The 20,841-nt window shown below is 34.2% G+C and overlaps 1 protein-coding gene across 1 annotated transcript in view; it reads right to left on the bottom strand.

Annotated features, from left to right (window-relative positions):
• Positions 1-12,609: 12,609 nt before the first annotated feature.
• The window catches only part of GABRG1 (gamma-aminobutyric acid type A receptor subunit gamma1), a 62,538-nt gene continuing 54,306 nt past the window's right edge, over positions 12,610-20,841 (bottom strand). Inside the window, exon 9 of the mRNA XM_047854717.1 lies at positions 12,610-13,047. Coding sequence (XP_047710673.1) covers positions 12,778-13,047 — 270 coding nt within the window. The 3' untranslated portion in view covers positions 12,610-12,777. The remainder of the gene's footprint in view (positions 13,048-20,841) is intronic.

Genomic DNA, 20,841 nt, shown 5'->3' with positions numbered 1-20,841 from the left:
CATGATCTCCCGGTTCGTGGGTTCCAGCCCCGCGTTGGGCTCTGTGCTGACAGCTTGGAGCCTGGAGCCTGCTTCAGATTCTGTGTCTCCCTCTCTCTCTGCCCCTCCCCTGCTCATGCTCTCTCTCTGTCTCTCAAAAATAAATAATGTAAAAAAAAATTAAAAAAAAGAAAGAAATCTGAAGGTAGAAACAATAGGTATGTAGTGTGTATAGTATATATAGGTTTTCCCAGAATATTGAAGCAAATATTAATTTAAATGCCTTACTTAGACTATATGCTTTAGGGTGGCTACGCTATCTACCAATACCAGTATTGGGTAGGTTGTTTCAGAAATTGTATATTTAGATAATCCACCTGGCCTAGAGGGTATTTAAATTAAAAGATAAATACATATCCCTGAATTTGTGAGGTTCACATTATTCAGAATAATTGGAGAGAGGATATAGTGAGAATCCTAGGTTCTATCACTCATAGCTACATGATTTCTAAAGAATAAAAGTTTCAGTAGTTGCTATTACTGCTTAAAATACCTCAAAACTTACTGCATGAAACATTCATGTTAATATGCTCTCAGTTTTTGTAGAGTAAGAATTCAGATATGGCACAATGGAGATGATTTGTCTTGATTCCAATATGTCTGGAACCTCAGGGAAGAAGATTGGATAGAGGCGATTCAATGAGGACAGGAATTAATCTGTTGACATCTCAGTCACATGTTTAGTAATTTGATGCTGTCAGCTGGGACCTTAGCTGGACGAAGGGCTAGACCACCCGCATATTATCTCTCCATGTGATTTCTCTGTGTAGGCTATTTTGGGCTTCTTCACAGCAGACTAGCTAGGTTGTAGGACCAAGTACCCCAAAAGAACTAGGTAAAAGTTATATTCTTTTCACAATCCAACATTGGAATGCTCACATCATTACTTCCACTAGAGTTACAAGCCTTTCTAGATTATAAAGAAACAACATAAGTCTTACCTCTTAATTGGAGGAAGGTCAAAATCACATTGTAAAAAGAGCATGTGCATTATAAATGTTGTTACACCTCTTTCTGGAAAACACAATCCACCGTGCAATTGATTCAGTAAATAATGGAACTCTGCAAGTATGATTTGCTTTATATGCTACTTGCAAAGAGTCAGTCACATCATTACTTCATTGAATGTATCATCTTAACTTTAAATGTTATCTTAATTTTCAGCTTGATAGTTTAAGGAGAGTGGGTCATGGTTGAAAACCACACCATTTAAAGACCATTAAGAAACACATTTTTCTGAACAGTCAAAGAAGCATTTCAACTTATTAACTTTCCTATGATGAATCACAAAATGAATCAGCTTTATACTAGGAAGTCAGCACGGCTCAATAAACTAATCAATGAACTAAGGCTTCAGCATATGGTATAGACACTCTACTCCCCCCAAGATATTTTAAACTCATTAAAATGGTCCAAACCAGATAGATGCACATGCAAATTTTTAATGCAAAATGAAGTCCTTACCAAAAATGATTATTTTTGCAAACCCTTTGAAAGTTCTTAGCATATGTTCACGTACATTCTTGAATGTCTACCTTTCTTACTGTTCAACTAATCGGTCAAAATATATTGGACACCAGCCCTGTAAAAAACTGAGGAAACCCATAATACAATTGGCCTCTTATGATCATGTATTTATTGGCAAAAGTTAATAAAGTGATAAAAATATTGAATTATCACTTACAAGGAAATTGATACTAATGCATTCTTCTTCTAACATGTGTTTTGCATCATAGAATATGAAATAGAAGCATCATGAGATGTATATTCAACTTGACATATATGTCTCTCAATAATAATTTGCTGTAGGCAAGTCACTGTGATAAGTGCTTTATTTCCTTTGCTTCTTTCACTGCTTGCAATATGCCTGTACAGTGTCTGAAAAAATAGAGGTTTATTTTTTTTTAACTCATAAAGACAAGAAATCTGGAATAAGAAGTCCAAGGCTTATTTGGCAACACAGAAGTGTACAATGATCCCTGTTCTTCCCAAACATCAACTTTTACACCTCCAGGTCTTGTGTCTGAATTCAAGGGAGGAAGGAAAGAAAGGCCAAAAGCTAACAGATCTAAGGACTGGATGCACACACCAGTCTAGTATAATTTTTAACAGAAAAAGGAGTTTTCCAGAAAGAATACTCAGATACTCTTTAAATTAATGGAACTAATCCGGGAATTGGCTCACGTGGTCATCTTTAAATTATAAAAAAGTATAAGGAGACAAATATTTATTTTCTTCTTTTGACTCTGTAGAATAGAAAGGCTGGGGGAAGAAAGGACCTGTTAATATTCTTTTTTAGCACTCACTTCACCTTGTCTACACATAGCCTATAAAGTCACCGCATTTATTGTCCATGTTTTATACTTGAGATGAGGGTGGCTTGGAAGTGTTAAGCAGTTTTCCCACTGCCCTATGGTCAGTAGCTAATAAAGCTGGGCTACAAACTGGGCATCTGAATCGGCATCACATTTTCAGCAGGGGTACAATGATGCTTCTTATTATCATCCTGGATCAGAAAGTCATTATTTCAAGAAACCTCCTTTTCATAAGTCTTTCTCCTCACATAATCATCAGGGAAGATATTAATAGTTTTGGAGCATCTGAAAGATGCCAAAAGTTTCTGTAAAAGTAATGTTTCTTAAATCAGTTAAAACAAAATGGCAAGGCTTGTAAGTGTAAGGAATCTGTCCTTGGCCACACAAAGTAAGAGAGGGCTAGAATTTTATTCCAATTCTACATAATTTCAAAAGCTGTTTCTTTTTATACTATACAAAAAGGGTTTCAATTTTCCTAAATATAATGACTATTCCAGATGCCACCCATCTATATCCATTCTGTAAAAGATTTTAAAACTAATTTATCATCTCTAATTTATCTATCATCTCTCTATTATCTATCTATCATCTACCAATCTACTAACAGATATATATTTAATTGTGGTAAAAGCACAGAACATGAAATTTATCTGTTTAACCATTTTTAAATGTATAATTGTGTTAACTATATTTTCATTATTTTGCAACAGATCTTTAGAACTTTTCAGTTTGCAAAACTGAAATTTTATACCTATTGAACAACTTTGAATTTCCCCCATTCATGACAACTACCACTCAATTTTCTGTTTCTATGAATTTGACCACCATACATACATACCTCATAGTAATAGAATCTACAGTATTTGTGTTTTTGTCACTGGTTTATTTTACTTGGCATATTGTCCTCAAGTTTCCCCCATGGTGTAGCATGCCATATAATTTACTCCTTTTTAAAAGCTTAATAATATTCCATTGCATGTGTATACTACATTTTCTTTATCCATTTTTCTATCGATGGTCATCGTGTTGTTTCCACCTGTTATTGTGAATAACGCTGCAATTAACATGGGTGTGCAAATAATCCATTTGGGATCCTGCTTTCAATTCTTTTGGACATAGACAGTATTGCTGGATCATTCTGGAAGTAATTTTAATCAATAAAATAATTAAAAATATATATGTATATATATATTTCATTTGGAAATCTTTCCCCTGCATCCTTGTAGTTTTATGTTACAAGAACTAACCTGTGGCCTTTGACTCTCCAGTTATATGGATCCATATATATAATCTTGTTTCTCAAGATTGTCAGACTCTTAATGAAATCTTCTGCTTTTAATCCCATTCTGGACATGCATGTCCTGCTGATTCTATCCTTCAATGTCAGTGACTACAGAAGAAATGCATTTACAGTAATACTTTAGGGCTTGGCAGGGGGTATATGGAGCCTGGCTACCTCGAGAGACAGTTTTGTAGTGTGATACAGAGAACAGGCTGGGACGCCTGGGTTTAATCCTGTTTGTACTATTCATTTTCTCTGTGTTTTTGGGCAAGTATCTCAACCACCCTGTGCCTCAGCTTCCCTTTGTGTAAATTGGGGATAATAATACTAGCTACTTCTTAGGATGTTTTAAGGATTAGGCTAGTTATTGTGAAGAAAGTTCTTCAGATAATATCAAGTAAATATTATGTGCTAACTATAATTACTTTTCTTACTGTCATGATATTTGTTATTGCACACTCATTTTTTATTCTCAGAAGCCATTCTGTCTCATAAGTCATGATAAAAAAACATGGCTCTTAGTCCCGCCATAGTTATTCAACCGGCCACCTGCAATTTCCTATATTGATTATTTGTCAAAAGTGGTTACATTAGAATTGAACTATATGGTGTGCTCATGTTGAATCACAAATATTCAATTGTGAGAGCAGCCAATACTGTCAATACATTTTAAACTTGCACACTCATGCATGATTGAATTTTTGTAAACAATTCTATGCACAGAGTAAAAGCTCAGCATATATTATTTTCTGCTTTATAACAACTATCAAAGTCAGAAAGTATGTCACTTCATTGTAATCCTAGCAAGAAAGGAGGAAGTAGGAATATCCAGATCTAGTTGTTCTTAGTCCAGCTTCTCTTTCTCCATTCAAACTGTCAAGAAAAAAAATGTACAATGGAGACAAAAAATAAAAAAAAAAAGAAGACATTATTATTGGAACTTGGGCAACAAATGAAAATTTAAAAAATCTAGCAAAATAGTCCTTGGTTCTTAGAGCAAATATATACTTAGAAATTTACTGCAACAATGTGCCAAAAATTTTACATGGCAATATCATAGAAAATGGAGCCAGAGAGACAGAGAAGCTTCCTGGATGAATAAGTCTAGCTTGCCAAGGCATCCTGGCCCAATCATGGCCGCTGACCCTGCAGTGGGAAGCACAGACCTCAGAATTGCCTGGGGTGCCTCTACCTCTTATTTTCCAGGTAGAGAGAAAATAAATATATGACCATAAGGTGTATTAATTGTAATCAATTCTGAATCTCCCAGTTGTGTCCTCAAACGTTATTCTTGGTATTTTCATATCCCCTTTAAATCTCTCTAGCCTTCTGCTGTCTGCTCTGTATCCCAGAAAACTGACCTGGAAGGATGATATCAAAATCGCCCTTGACCCCTGGCTTCCAGTAGGGTTTGCCAATGATGAACACTAGCAGAAAATCAGAGGGAAGAGATGCCATGAGATTTTTATTCTACAAGTTCCCTCCAGCAAAGATGCCATGAGTTGTCAGTGTCCTTCAGCTGAAGGTCACAATGCCTGTCAAATGTCTTTTGGCCCACAGATATTTCTTTCTAGCTTCCTGCCTTTTCCCCTACCATTGGTCCTTTAGCACCAGCTCCTCCTTCTATAATTAGTTTCAGGATTCTGGAAGATGCTTGGGAACTTTTCTAATACTTGTCCATACTTTCATAAATTATCCTTTTATTAAATCCTTCTCACATGACACAACTCCAATATCTCATTATTCTCTTTTTGGGACCATAATGAAAAACACATCAAAAACACTGAGGTGGAAATACATTTTCTTACAAAAAGAGAGACAGAGTTAAGGAAGATGGGTGGGATTATCCATGCTGTACAAATGGTTCAATTTCTTTTACGATATTTCTTAAATATTGTATTTATTCTTAGAATAAATATTCTTAAATTTCTTAAAATTTGGAGTTTACATTGTAACACAGAATTTATAAGAAAAAGGCTTGAGCTTGATGCGTGTTATTGACTAGATCTCCCACAGTGTCTGGTTCACTATTGTTTTGTTTGCCAAATGGAGTGCTTACTATTGGTCTCTCATATCCCATAGACTTTGCTAATGGTCAGCTGAGATCATTAATATAAAGAAGCTTGTGCAGTAAAGCAGTAGGCTAATATTAATTATTCATATTAGTGTAAAGTGAGGTTGTCAAAATGTTTATTATGAGTAATCATTTAAAAAGACAAATCAGAATGAAGAAATGTTGGCACAATAATTTGAAGGTTAGAAGCTAAAAAATAATTAAAAATCTCAATCTTAGTATGAATATAAGAAAACTTTAGTGGTGTACTTGAAACAATATTAAGAATTTGGTTTATGGTAAATGTTGAATATGTCAACATGTAGTAGGTTACTAAAGTTTCTTATTATCTTAAAGTTTCTTATAGTATTATCTTAAAGAAGCTTTCCTATTTTATTCAGAATGTGCACTTTTTAACAAACTACTCCTTGTGACTATTTGAAATGTAAATTTTAATAATTAAAGTGCACACCCTGAAATGTGGAGGGAAAGTACATGAGTAATGTGCAAAGTAAATTAAATATTTATCCCAGTGAAATTATTCAGAAAGGGCTGCTTAGATTTTTAATACTGTGAAAAATGTTAAAAGCAAGATTTTATATTGACACAAACAATTTTAATGAGGAAACATACTTCATGTTGTCTCAAGAGGGAAAATATTAAAATTACTTTAAGATTTGCATTTATCACTTTTCTTTTACTTAAAGCATCTTGTGTCAATTTTAACAGAAACAGCAATCTTCTTTCTAGATTAATCTACTTTATCTGTTTCAAATAACATTGACACAATTATGAGGAAGCATGTATTTCCATTAATAAAACAGATTTACAGCATGTTTTTTTTTACAAATTCTAAATAAGAGAACATAGCTTCGATTAGTGTCTCTTTGAGAGGAGCTGAAACTTTAAAGTACACTGGAGGGCGATTAATTGCATTTATTTCCCATAAAACTCTTTTCAGCCAAGACTATCTTCCTTTAAAATTAAAATTAAAAAGAAAATTAAGAAAAGGCCTTTTTTAAAATGTGGTCCTTTTTTGGGGCGCCTGGGTGGCGCAGTCGGTTAAGCGTCCGACTTCAGCCAGGTCACGATCTCGCAGTCCGTGAGTTCGAGCCCCACGTCAGGCTCTGGGCTGATGGCTCGGAACCTGGAGCCTCTTTCCGATTCTGTGTCTCCCTCTCTCTCTGCCCCTCCCCCGTTCATGCTCTGTCTCTCTCTGTCCCAAAAATAAATTAAAAAAAAAGTTGAAAAAAAAATTAAAAAAAAATAAATAAATAAAATAAAATGTGGTCCCTTTTTAAATGCCACAAGTAAAGTTATTCAAAAATACAAGTTGGCCAACCTTCTCTGTAAAGTGCCAGAGAAAAATATTTACACTATATGGGCCACTTGCTTTCTGTTACAGCTACCTACCTCTGCTATTACAGTGCAAATGTAACCGTAGATAATATGTACACGGATGGGAAAGGCTGTGTTCAAATCACCAGTGCTGTGACCATCGTCTGCCAACTCCTTTTCTAAAAAGTCAGTACTCTGTATTACATTTGACTGGATGGCCGGAGACTTTTTCAGAACACTTTCAGTACATATTTCAAACATTTCAGCCGAAATGAAGTTCACATTAGAAATAACAAATAAGCTGATGAAGATCATGCTCCTACTAAATTATAGGGTGTTTCTGTGCTTTGAAGAGGTGAGTGGCTGTGCTTTAGATCTAAACTCCTCTTTGGAGAAGGAAACCCGCTCTAGTGTTGGAATATGAACAACCATTTTGTCATCAGAGTAGTTCCATGTAATTGAAAGATAAAGGTCCCTGCATTTAACTTCAGGTTACAGTATGAATCTAATATTCTTAGCTTGTTTTTCCCATCTATGAAATAGAGCTCTTTGCTGTGAATACTATATTATTAATATATAATGCTTGAAGTTCCAGACAATGGCAGGTGCTCAGGTAACATTAAATTGTCCTCCATCTTTGGGCACCTGTTGGGATGAGCACCGGGTGTTGTATGAAAACCAATTTGACAATAAATTTAATATTTAAAATAAAATAAAATAAAAAAATAAAATAAAATAAAATAAAATAAATAAAATAAAATAAAATAAAATAAAATTTAAATAACAGAAAAGAAGCTTTAAAAAAAATCCTCCTCCATCTTCTTCAGCATTTTATGGAAACAACATTGGCCCTGAAGGAAGATGCATTAAAAAAAGCCTTCAAAAAAAAAAAAGTACTGGACCATGGTGGCAGAGAACAGAGGACTGCAAGATGCAGCAGGAAATACCCACTTTGCTGATTTTCTGGCTTTTAATTTTCCTGCACTATTTCCTCAAATAACATAAGACATTTTCATAACATGGGGTATTTGGAAAGGCCTGGGTATCAATCCATGCAATATATATTGCTCTCACTGACTCACCTGGGGAAGCATATCAGGCAGTTCATATTAGGGTGAAGTCACAAGTTGTTTAGAAGAATCCAGAAATTCATAGCCTTTGCAGTGAAAAGCATGCATAAATACGAGCTCTCCTTATCTACTTTTTTAAAGTTCAATTCATTTTCAGAACTCTCTGTCAAAGGGAAACCCTTACATTTAATTTCCTAATTGGAAAAATATGAAACAACATTGATCAGAAATTAATTTCATTGCTAAAGTCATGATTATATACTATAAAACAATAAAGGGATGTATCTATATGAAAACTATTTTTATAAAACACATTTTAAGAGAAAGTAACTTTTTTTTTATTACAAGTTACTGACTTTTTTTTTTGCCCTTAGGATCATGAAAGCACACAATACTTTGAAAAGTTGAGATAACTTTGCCTTACACTCACAAAATGCTCCCCAAAATGATAAAGCAGAGACAGACAACAGGAGCCATTACAACCACAAGCCATAAAACTTTTATTATATGGAGTGACTGCATACACTTAATGGATTCAAATAACTGTTATTACAGGAACTTACTGAAATCCAAACTATTTCCATTTAGGTCAGCCATGTCTGTAAATCTGTTCATTAGTCCTTTCTGCTTAATTGCATTATAATTATCACAGGCTTATCTTAACTATTCACATTCAAACTATTCATGGTCCAGGTACATGTCATTGTCCAACAATAAAAATGTATTTATTCATTTTGAGACAAATATTTCAGAAATTGAGAATACAAATCAACTTCCTGGATTTGTCTGGTCCCACAACAGCCTAGTTCTATTCCCCATTTTCCTCCATTCTTTGCCCAAATACATTTTTTCTTCCTCAGAAAGAAGAGAAAATTATCTGAAGAGAAATCCCTAGTAATGAGAAACAGATTTAAATAATAACAATAATAATAAATCTTAGTAGACCTTCTTTGTGATATGTACTTCAGATTATTCTTGTTCTTCATCCCTAATATGGTAAAAACATAGATCAATAGAAAAAAATGACATTTGATTAAAATGTTTAAAGTAACAGCAAACAAGATTGTAATGCATCCTTGTAGTGTTTTAGTATCTATTTACATATCCGTACTCTTCAATACAGGACCCCTGCTCCCCTCACACACACACGGTGTCACTCTGTTAATGTTGCCTGTTAATTACAGCTTCATGTCTCCATTTGTCCTTTCTTACTTAGGGGCTATCTTCCCCCTCCTCCCCTGAATGTCTATCCCCGCAGTACTAACCTTCATCCTCCCTCACCTCATGTTTTATAGTTGCTTTAGAACTGGCTTTGGCTTTTCTTACTCCAAACATCAGACCCTGGTAAGATGAAACTTCTGCAGTATTAATACTGTCTCTTGTACTTAGGTATCTTTGTGAACTCTCCATGAATTTAGAATGCCATGCAGCCTACTGAGATTTGTATTCTTGCCCCTTTACCATAGGGCCCGACCCAGCTTTGTAGCCTCATCTTTGTCTACGTATGCATCTTAACTTTCAATGAAAATGGAAGTTTTAATTGAGTTGGTTACTCAACTGGAGAGTGTGATCTCTAGTTACCCATACCTACTGACATAGTGAATTCGCAAGCTCGCATCTCTAGAAAGTTTCCCAGTTACCCTCCCTCCCTTAAATTATATAACTAATCCTCTCATATATGTTTCTTGGTAGTTCATCTTTATACCTTCCCCACTGTATCTAAATCAGGACCTTGTCCATAGAAAGTGCTGCATAAACATTTTGAATTAGGTTATGTCACTTCTAAAATGCAAACACAAAAGAGGCACAACTGACCTTGTATTTACTAAAACCATGTCAATTGTGTCTGAAAACTCCATGTGGAATGCTTTTGACGGTGATTTGGTAATGGTTTCTGTGACTTTACAGTGGCTTGTCAAGGGCTCCATAACAGTCAACAATATTGACTTGGAATACAATTTCACATTTTACAATTATGGGCCCCTTGATGTGAGAGTACTATCAATCATTCTTCTTCTTCTTCTTCTTCTTCTTTTTAATGTTTATTTATTTTTGAGAGAGAGGCAGAGTGCAAGCAGGGAAGGGGCAGAGAGAGAGGAAGACACAAAATCCGAAGCAGGCTCTAGGCTGTCAGATCAGAGCCCAATGCGGGTCTCAAAACTCAGGAATTGTGAGATCATGACCTGAGCTGAAGTCTGACGCTTAACTGACTGAGCCACCCAGGAGCCCCCGAAAATTGTTTTTCAAGATGGTCAAACTTCCTGGAGGAAGAGACCGTCAGGAATTAGACTGCATTCCCTTTGAAAATAAGTTCATCCCGAATTCTTGTAAAAAGAGACTAGCTGCATCTTCCCCTTTTTATTCTCATTTTTAGAAATACCAAGATTTGTACACCTCTCTTTCTGATCTACATGTTTAAATTAAACTGCTCAAAATGCCACTTGCTTTGAAAGCAAAGTGCTTGTTTCCATGATATATACAATGAATGTATATAGTAAAGCATCTTTCATATTTTCATCAATTTTATTTCCGCTTCTTAATATTGCCAACATTTGAAGCCAAGTTCATGGAACACCAATGAGAACATCCAAGCTATTTATATTAAGCATTTTAAAGTATTTTAAAATACAGTCATGCTCAGATAGAGTTGAGGAATCCCAGAATTAAAATTGCCTTCATGAAAATGAACAGGTTATAGCTTAATACACAGAAATAGCCATAGTACATTTTAGTGAAGTGTTTTATTCTCCATGGATACTTCATTTTTCATTTATCCATAAATGAATGTTCACATTAAGAATATCCATCAATACTCAACGTTATAAAAATGAACGCGTGAATAATTTGTACGTGAATATATACATGGCCAAAGTTTAATTTGGCTCTCCATTCAAAAAAGGTAGTGTCGGTGGATATTTTGGGCATTATCAGTCAATTCATGCTTACTTTTTTTTCAGAGGTTTATAATCAAAGTAAAAAAAAAATCTGATTTAGCTAAGGAACACACAATGAAATGTATTTAGATTTAAAAAAAACTATATATTCTAAAAGGATAAGTATAACCATGTCAAAGCCTCACTCATGTATTCACTAACCAGTTGGGGGAATTTCGGTACTAAAAACTAGTGTCAAATGCACAGGTGTGAGCTTCCTCCACATTCCGTAGGCTAGGCTTTGATCACAGCACTCTTTATCCTCATACTTGCTCCTGGCAATGGAAACTATTTTTAGAGGTTATTACCAAGATCACTTGGGTGATTTCCCCCAAAATTAGATGAATGAGTATGGGGTTCTTAATAAACAACTGATATGCCAAACTATTTACAAGAATGTAATGATTAAAGCCTAAATTTAACTCTCCTCTTCATGAAAGAGGCATTTGGGAAACTATTAACCAACAGGCTTTAACACTACAGTGAGGCTTTCTCTGCTTTTATCTCTAAGAAGTTAGAGGGCTCCCGCACTCATGTTCCTTAGAGATGCCTATAATAGAATTTTACTTTTAACATTATTTTTGAGCCTGCTTTCATTTTTTAAAAAAGAGAACATCATAACAATTTATAACAAAGATGTAAAACTGACAGGAGCCAAACGTAGGAGCTGGAAAAGACAATATATGACACGCACCTAAAACTATATTTCTAGAATGTTTTTAGTCCGGCAATTATTAATGATACATATTTAAGCCCATATCCTCAATATGAACTGTTACTCACTTTGTTACATAATAATTCTTTATCCACAATAAGTATATACAAGCACTATTCTTCAACGTTTTGTTAATTTAGAGAATGCAATGCTTTTGTAGAGCATAAAGAAAAAAATCAATTCTTTCTGTATTTAATTTCAGTCTTGGTAGATCCAAACATTTCAGTGTTAACTTCTTCATACTTCATAAATGCTGTGAGGCAGAGAATAAAATGATAAGTGTAACATTTTATTTTCCCCTTGTATTTAAAAGAAATGACCTTGGTGGTTTCCATCCTAGTTTGTAAGTCACCAAAACTAAATGTAACTAGAGTTCTATTTAATATTGTGTCAGGAAATGGACTTGACTAAAATACAGATTAAAAACTGGTCTTATAATAAGGTAAAAACTGGCCTTTTCTTCTAATTTAATTTGTTCTTGGGAGTAAAACATCTGGATAGAAATGCCAGGAAATCATGGTTGTCACTAGCTCTATTGCAAACAGGGCATAGAAATAAAAAGTAAGAGAAAAATCAAAATAACAATATTTTCCAAGCAAAAAATTACTATATAAACATTAGGCATGAGATTATGCTCCCATTACAAAAAGGGACAGATCATATTTAAATATAGTATTATTAAAATAATTAAAGTAATCCATCTTTAAAATATGAATCACAGAACTTAACAAATTCAAAACCCTAATGGGATATAAGTAAAATAAATAAGATTAAAGTAAAAATATATAATAGTATTTTATATACTGAATTTTGCAACTAATCTATTTTACATACATTTAAGTAAATTAATATGAAAGCTGCTACTTTATTTACCTTTGAAGCCATAGAATGGTTCAATAGTTTTACATTTTAATAGTTTTAATTTTACATTGGTTTTCTGCATTTTAAATTTAAAACTTCCTGTTACTGAAGTGTAGTAGATTTTATCGGATTTAGTTAAACTTCTTATGGTTTTTGCCTAGTGAACAGAATTTATAAATAAAGGTAGCCAACCCAATAAACCAAATTGAATAGGGCAAAAGCTGTTGGGAAAAATATTCGAGAATAGGAGTCAATTTTGGCAATGCGTATGTGTATCCTTCCTTCCCTCCATGATCCTGTTCTGCAGTCTTCAAAGCAGCAGAAGAAACTGGCACAATCTTTGCCCTCCAAACACTGGTACCCATAATCCTCTTCTCCGTGTGGCAGAGAAATGCTATTCATTGGAATCAGAGTGGATCCAGGATGGAGTCCAGGGGACATCTGAGTAAAATAATAAATGAGTTTTTCAGAAAAAAAATCTCATAAAGAAAGATCAGTTTGGCTCCTCAAGGCAAACTCTGCAATAAAAATAATCTTAGTTTTTAGAAATCGGAGAGGTGTTCAATCCTAATGCGTTTTTAGATTATAATTTACTTTGTAACACATAACTTAATATTATTATACATTCCAAAGACCTTTCAGGGAAAAAAACGCTCAAATGTGCAATATATTGTATACCTTTAGAAAACTGGTCCACCGAAATATTGTTAACCATGAATCTAATTCTAAAACAAAAATATATATTTTACACTAAAACATTTATAATTCTCTAAGTGTCTGTTTGCTACTATTATATTACATAATTTATTTATTTTGGTGATAATGAGAGGAAATAGCAACGATGGAATTTTGATAATGCAGAAAAGCTTTGAAGAATTGTGAATGAATAAAAAAAGACGTGGATAGGGTTTGTAGTAGAGGATAAGTGCAAGGCATCATATTTGGAAGAGACAACATGCAGGAGTTAAAAACTCAGGTTTTTGTTTGACAACTGTGTCCAAAATTTGGTACATTCTACCAATATAGCTAGCCTCATAGTTGGAATTATATCAGCACCTGATTTTTGTGATGGCTGTGATGAGTATATTACATGGCTTATTTAAATGATAAGTGCTCCATCTTGCCCACTTATAGCAGCTACTTTTATCAGGATCATGTGGGACCCATATCAAATTAATTTTTTATGATACCAGGTTCTGAATAATACTTATATAATAAAAAATTTTTTAACATTTTAAAATCAAGCAAGTCCAGGATACTGTGAGACATTAAAGCAATCACGTTGGAGTCAGACAGGTTTGGTCAACAATTCCATTTCTGCCCAGCAGAGTTATGTCACCTCGAACAGGAATTGTTAGTGCTCTTCCTTCTGTCTCCGTGTCTTCTGCTGTACAAAAGTCACAGTAGTACACAGATCCATTTGGTGATTAAATGAGATGATGTGCATAAAGCACAAAGCAAAATATGAAACATACAAGTATTCAGCTGCCAATAGGTAATCTTATTGCCATTGCTAGTGTTGATGCCTGGGGGAGACATATCACAATTTGGTATAAAAGACGTGCTAAGGAACGATAACAGTAACAACAACAACATGGACCTTATAAAAAATGTTACTGGAGGGGCACCTGGATGGCTCAGTCAGTTGAGCTTCTGACTTCAGCTCAGGTCATGATCTCCTGGTTTGTGAGTTTGAGCCCCCAATAGGCTCTGTGCTGACAGCTCAGAGCCTAGACCCTGCTTTGGATTCTGTGTCTCCCCCTCTCTCTGCCCCTCCCCTGCTCATGCTCTTTCTCTCTCTGTCTCTCAATAATAAATAATGTCAAAAATTTTTTTTAGTGTTACTGGAAAAAAATTAATGAACCCTTGAATAAAACAGCAATTAAAATATTAATGAAGATTCCAGTTTTCATAACTCTTCCTTCAGAACTTCTCCATATTTAGGGATTATCTTAAAATGTAAATCCTACAACTTGTAAGAATCATTAATTTTATTACCTGAACACTAAATATAATGCTGAGATCACAAAAATTATTTTAACCTGATCCTAAATTCTTCCTAATGAAAATGTTTACATTTTTTCATCCCGCATTTTGAAAGAGACAAATCTCAAAGCCTTGAATATTAAATATTGTATGGAAAAGATTTTAAAAATTAAACAAAAGAGAATTTAAAAAAATTTGGACCTACACTAAAATCCATTTTATTTCAACAGAAACATAGAAACCAAACTACTAAATGTTAAAATTCAGTAGATGTAAAAAGTAGCAAATAATTACATAGAGTGATATTTTAAATAGATAAATGCATCACACAAGTCACAATATTAGAAACAAAATGTGCAGCCTAAAGATAAGGAGCAATGCCCTAAACACAAATCAATTCATGACTCCACTTGCCTGGATGTATCATAAAAAGCAGAAGCAGTATATTATTAAATGTTAATGACATATCTTTTCAGGTTGACACTTGGGGATACTTGACTAAGACTCTGAAACTTTAATGGAGCACTAAAATTATGTACAAAATGAGGCAAGTTGGTATTCATTTCTTTGTCACTTAGTACTTAAATAACATATGTTCAAGTGCTAATCAGAGCGGAAACTGATTAAAATACAAGTTTGTTTGGGGCACCGGGGCAGTTCGGGAGTTCGAGCCCTGCGTCAGGCTCTGTTCTGACAGCCTGGAGTCTGGAGCCTGCTTTGGATTCTGTGTCTCCCTCTCTCTCTCTGCCCTTCCCCTGCCCACGCTCTGTCTCTCAAAATAAATAAATAAATACGTTAAAAAAATTAAATACAACTTTGTTAATAGGCAATTTCAAGGTTATATGGCACAAAATACATTCCAAATATCCCTCAGCACTGCCATAAATAGGAAGACGGTGTGTTTGTTAGAAGATATCAGTTGTGTATGAGGGGATGATTAAACATTAAAGTGCACAAAGGTGGAGAAAAACTCCAAGTGGTTAATTTTAAAAATGGACTAATCTGTAGTGTTCAAAATCATGGAGAGCTTCTATTGCAGTGACACTTTAAATGGACAATTTTCCAGTTTCCTGCTGTCCCTCAAAACACCACAAGTCCATAAATTGAAAGAAGCTACACTTTAATGAATGATGGATGTGAACAGAAATATATTTTATATGTGCTGAGAAAAATATCCCAAGAGCTGACACAGTAGCAATAAAATAAAATATTTTGACACACAGATTGTGACCTGGAAACCACTAAAAAATTAATCAGTAGAACATGCACATTCCAAACCTCATTTATCTGAAGTGCAACTTTATTACCCATCTTATAATTTCTCAAGTAAAGGTCCTGTTCCCCCCCAAAAATAGCAAGAATTGAAAAAATTAAAAAAATAAATCAGGTTAAGTGATATAAAAATAAACTACATAATCAAAGATTTTTTTAATTTAAATAATATAGTTTTGAGAATATACCATTATACTGTTATTTGAAAACGTCACTAAGAATATAGCTGAACTTAACATTACAATAAATTGATCACGGTCTCATTATTAAAGATATGTATGTCTGGTTATATATTAAGGACTACACTATGTAGATATTAATAAAGGAGATAGGTATACAAAATATATTTCAAGCATCAAGACACATTAATGTCAAATAAATATTAAGTAGTAAATAAAACATTTATGCACAAATTATATTTATGTATGCTTATATATTATTATTTGTATCATACACTAACATCATTAATGTTATGAAATATCAATAATGTGAATATGAAATATTATTAGGTCATGTTATCAATATTATGAAACACTGACTAATATTACTGTCCTTAATTTCCCATTTAAAACTTTACATGCGAGAATGCCAGCCTGAGCACAGGTTTTCTCAAGACACTGTACTTTTATAAAATCCATTTCAAAACCTACAAAAATCCACATCAGTGTTAACAACAGACGTGAGATGGATCTTAGTGATGCTGAGTGGCCAATCAGCATGTCAGAGTTTGTGCTGTTCCTGAAAGACAAAGAACAGGTGAAAACAAGCCAACAAGCGAAGTGGACCAAAGGAAGCCGCATTTTGGAAGAGGCTCAGGAAATGGAAGCATGAGGGGAAGAGCTGTTCTTCCCATCAAAGCTTCAGAGATGCTTACTCTAAAGCAGGAAGAATGGGAATGATAAAACAGGATGGAAAACATGGCCTTTGTGAACTGTCCATCTCCGGAATAGCTACCGCGGTCTGAACCATCACTCATCCACGCATGTAGAAAGTAGAGATGCTGACAGGTTGATGTCTGCTCACGTTTAGAACCTTGAAACTTCGACCATCAGATCATCCCATGCCACTCCAGGGAGGATTAGGGCTCCTGAAGTTGGTATTGGAATGTCCTAGTAAAACCCTCATCATCATTTAGAGTGTATGTGTGCATGTTTGGAAGCACTAAGATGTCGTGGTCCCCATCCTCACCCCCACCACGGAAGTGAAATCTGACACTTGGAAATTCAAGAGTGACATGCCAAGCTTGCAGGGCCTATCGGAGAAAAATCGCCAAGAACTTCCAAGGTGAACTTTCAAGGTACTAACACTACAAAAGAAAAACATGGAGATGAACAGCTAGAATTACTGATTCTAATAATTCAGGAAACATAAGAGAATATTAACCTTTTGCATTAGTTCACTCAGAAATACTTAAAGAGATAAGTTGTATCCATTTAAGGAAAACAGGATAGAGAACAGTTAGAAAATAAAAGCTCTCAGAAATTAAGGAAAACATTGTAAATTCAGGAAAAAAAAATTCTAAAACATTGTGAAATAAAATCTTAAGGAAGGAAGTTGCCCGCAATATACAGGCAAAGAATGTATCAATAACAAATAGGATAGTAAAAAATAGGATAAAAAAAAAAAAAAGAGTATCTGCAACACATGGAAAATTAACCTAGGAGGCCTACATGTATCTAATAAGAATTCTATGAGGAATTTAGGAGAAAACAGAAAATAATTGAAATAAAGAATCAAGGAAATTCTCAGAAATAGAAGATAGGAATATTAAGTAATGAAATAAATGAGGTAAAAAAAAAACAGAGAGTGTATTGGCCCTAAGAAATTTTAACACCATGGAAAAAGAGACGAGATGAAAATTTTCAGGTCAGAGAGAGAAAGATTTACTATCAAAAATAATAATCAGATTGGGATTATAATTAGTGATAATGAATTAAAAGGTAGATATTTAAGTGTATTATTTGAAATTTGAGAAGTAGTCAACAATAGTTATTAAAGGGAAGATAAAATATTAAAGGAAAGCATAAGATGGAGATGGTGGGAAAGCTATATTTTTCTTTTATACCAAAGAGTCACAACTTTAATAAACTTGGTACCTTAAGAATCGGATATATAATGGAAATAATCATCAGAGGAAAGTAAGAGCAAAATGATAAAATGTGGTTAATTCTAAAGACTAGGAGCAAGTGTTCACGGTACAGAATTTTATTCTTCACTTGTACATTTTATACTTTTTGATTTGTTCAACTGTGCACTTATTATTAAACTTAATTTTTTAAGTTTATTTTTTGGGAGAGAGAGAGAAAGAGCATGTGCACGCACGAGTGGGTAAGGGGCGGAGAGAAAGGGAGAGAGAGAATCCCAAGCAGGTTCTGTGCTGACAGCATGGCGCTCCATCCCATGGACCGTGAGATCATGATCTGAGCTGAAATCAAGAGTTCCATGTTTAATTGACTGAGCCACCCAGGCACTCCTAAAATTAATTTTTTCAATGAGATTTTTTTTTACTTGTGACTAATCTGGTCCCTTTCAGCTATAATAATCTATGATGGTTTAAGTAGGTAGAGAAATATGAGTGTTATTTGGAAATCAAGGTTAAAAAAACAAAGAGCTACTGTTGTTGGCATTTATATACCTCCCGAGGATCTTTATATGACCATTGTCACAGCTGATATTAAATGGCTATGCCGTCTGTTGACAACATCCCACACCTACTGACACCTTAGAGTTATTTTAAATAACCTTGTATTTCACATCTCATCAATATCAAATGATCTCTCCTAGAGGCTTTGCCAAATGCCATCAGGGGAAAGATTTATAATTTGTGAAACTGCGTATTTGTATGGCTTTTATTTCAGTATTCTCAAAGGTAGATGAATGTTTATTTATATAGATATGTACTAACTGAAAATAAGATCATTTATTTGAAGAGAAGGAGCTGAGGGGTGGGGATTATGGGCAAAACAAACAAAAACTTTCCCACACATTATCTTCACTCTAATATCCTGGGTCCTGCTCTCTGTGATATATTACTTCTTGAACTATTGCAATAGTTTCCAAATTTATCTCCCTGCCTTGTTTGTCATTCAAGTGTATATTCCAGGCTACCTCTAATCGTCTTTCAGAAACATAGATACAAATATGCCATCTTGCCTAAAAACATTCATGGCTTAACAGTCCTGACAGTACAAAACATAGATTCTTTAGCTTGGTACTGGAGACTTTCCACAACTTGGCCATATACCGCTTTTCTATCCTCAACCTAGGTTATTTTCTTTCCTAAGATTCCTATTTTCTAGACCAGCACTGTCCAGTACAATTTTCTATGATGACAAAAATGTCCTGTGTCTGCACTGTTCAACATGGTAGTCACTAGTAAGATGCAGCTATTGAGCACTTGAAATATGACTAATGATACTAAGATACTGAATTTTAAATTTGGGTTAATTTTAATCAATTTAAATCAACCTAGCGATATATGGCCAATGGCTACTGCACTGGACAATACAGCTTGGAACATATATCAGTCTATCTATATCTTATTCTCATAAGTCTCATAAGTCTATCTATATCTTATTCTCACATAAGACTCATCTTGGCTCACATGGTTCTTTCTCTATCTTAAATATTCTTCCTAATTCTCCTGAACTTTGTAACTTACTCTTGAAAGAACGAATTCGATGACATCACACTTCCTATGAATTTTTCTCTGTCAAATCCCCTTTGAAAACATTACTTTACAACTTTCTGAGTGAGTTATTTACACCTGAAATGAAAGGAAACCACCCACTCCATCGTGACTCACATTAACATAACCTCCTCTCAGCACTGTGTGCTGAAGTCAGTGTTTCACAGACCACATCACCTGGTGTTTCTGGATTTCCTCAATGCGAGGGATAAACCACATAGGTCAGGCTTCATGGTACTTGTCTCTATTTCAATATGAACATTTCCTTTAAAATATGCTAATATATATTTACTATAGAAAACACTGCTTCTGAAAAAGTATTTGAACCCAGTCTTCTGAGCTAATGCTCTTATTATCTTCATTTTTATTTTTAATTTGTATTATACTTTATCTTATGTTTACATGTATATTATATTTTTCCATAACTACATTTAAGATCTATGAAAGCAAAGAACACATTCTATTGTTTTTTCTCTCCAAAGTGCCTTGTCCATGATCGGTGAAATACATTTCCATGATTGCATACTTTAACCAAATTAAGAGATTACAAATAAGTAAGTCTCTCCTCAGATGGGTATTCCAGGCCCCTGATATAGGTATAATATGGTTTTCTGAGATTTCTAATAATCTATGGGATGAATATTCTAGTTTCAACACAAACTACTCTTTAGTTAATAATGAATGGCTTGCTACAATTGTATTTCTATGACCTTTACTTTCGTAGAGTCTGGATTCCATGCTACAACACTCTTACATTAAAAAAAAAAAAAAAACAGATGTTGACATAAACACACCTGAAGCATGTTCTTAATGAGTATGAGTAAAAACACAATAATATGTATTATATGGGATGGAAATATGGGCCAAATTAAAATGTCAATGATATTCACAATAAAAAAAAATAAAGAGGAAAGAAATAGATATGGAAAGACGGAAGCAGGGGGCGGAAGAAAGGAAGGAAGATGGGAGGTAAAGGGGGAGACACAGAGAGTGAGAGAGAGAGAAAGAAAAGAAAAAGGAAGGGAAATAGAGAAAAGGCCTAATGTATCACATGGAGAGTAAGGTAAAAAGTATTATTATTAATTTGTTTTTTTAAGAGGGTCATTGGAGCTAAAAATCTATTGTATTCAAATATTATCGCTTTTTTAAATAAATTGAAATAATCTGAGATTCAGTTAAGCAAAGAGACCTCAAGAAGGGGATTTTGGTTTTGCTTAATAATAGACATGTTGATCTTTCAGTGACTCTAGTCGAGGTCTTTGGTTCTGACTTGACTGTTCCTATAAGTC

The sequence above is a fragment of the Prionailurus viverrinus genome, chromosome B1, assembly GCF_022837055.1.
Source record: "Prionailurus viverrinus isolate Anna chromosome B1, UM_Priviv_1.0, whole genome shotgun sequence".
Taxonomy (NCBI): Eukaryota; Metazoa; Chordata; class Mammalia; order Carnivora; family Felidae; genus Prionailurus; species Prionailurus viverrinus.
Note: the sequence above shows the minus strand (reverse complement) of the source record. Positions and strands in the feature narration are given on the sequence as shown.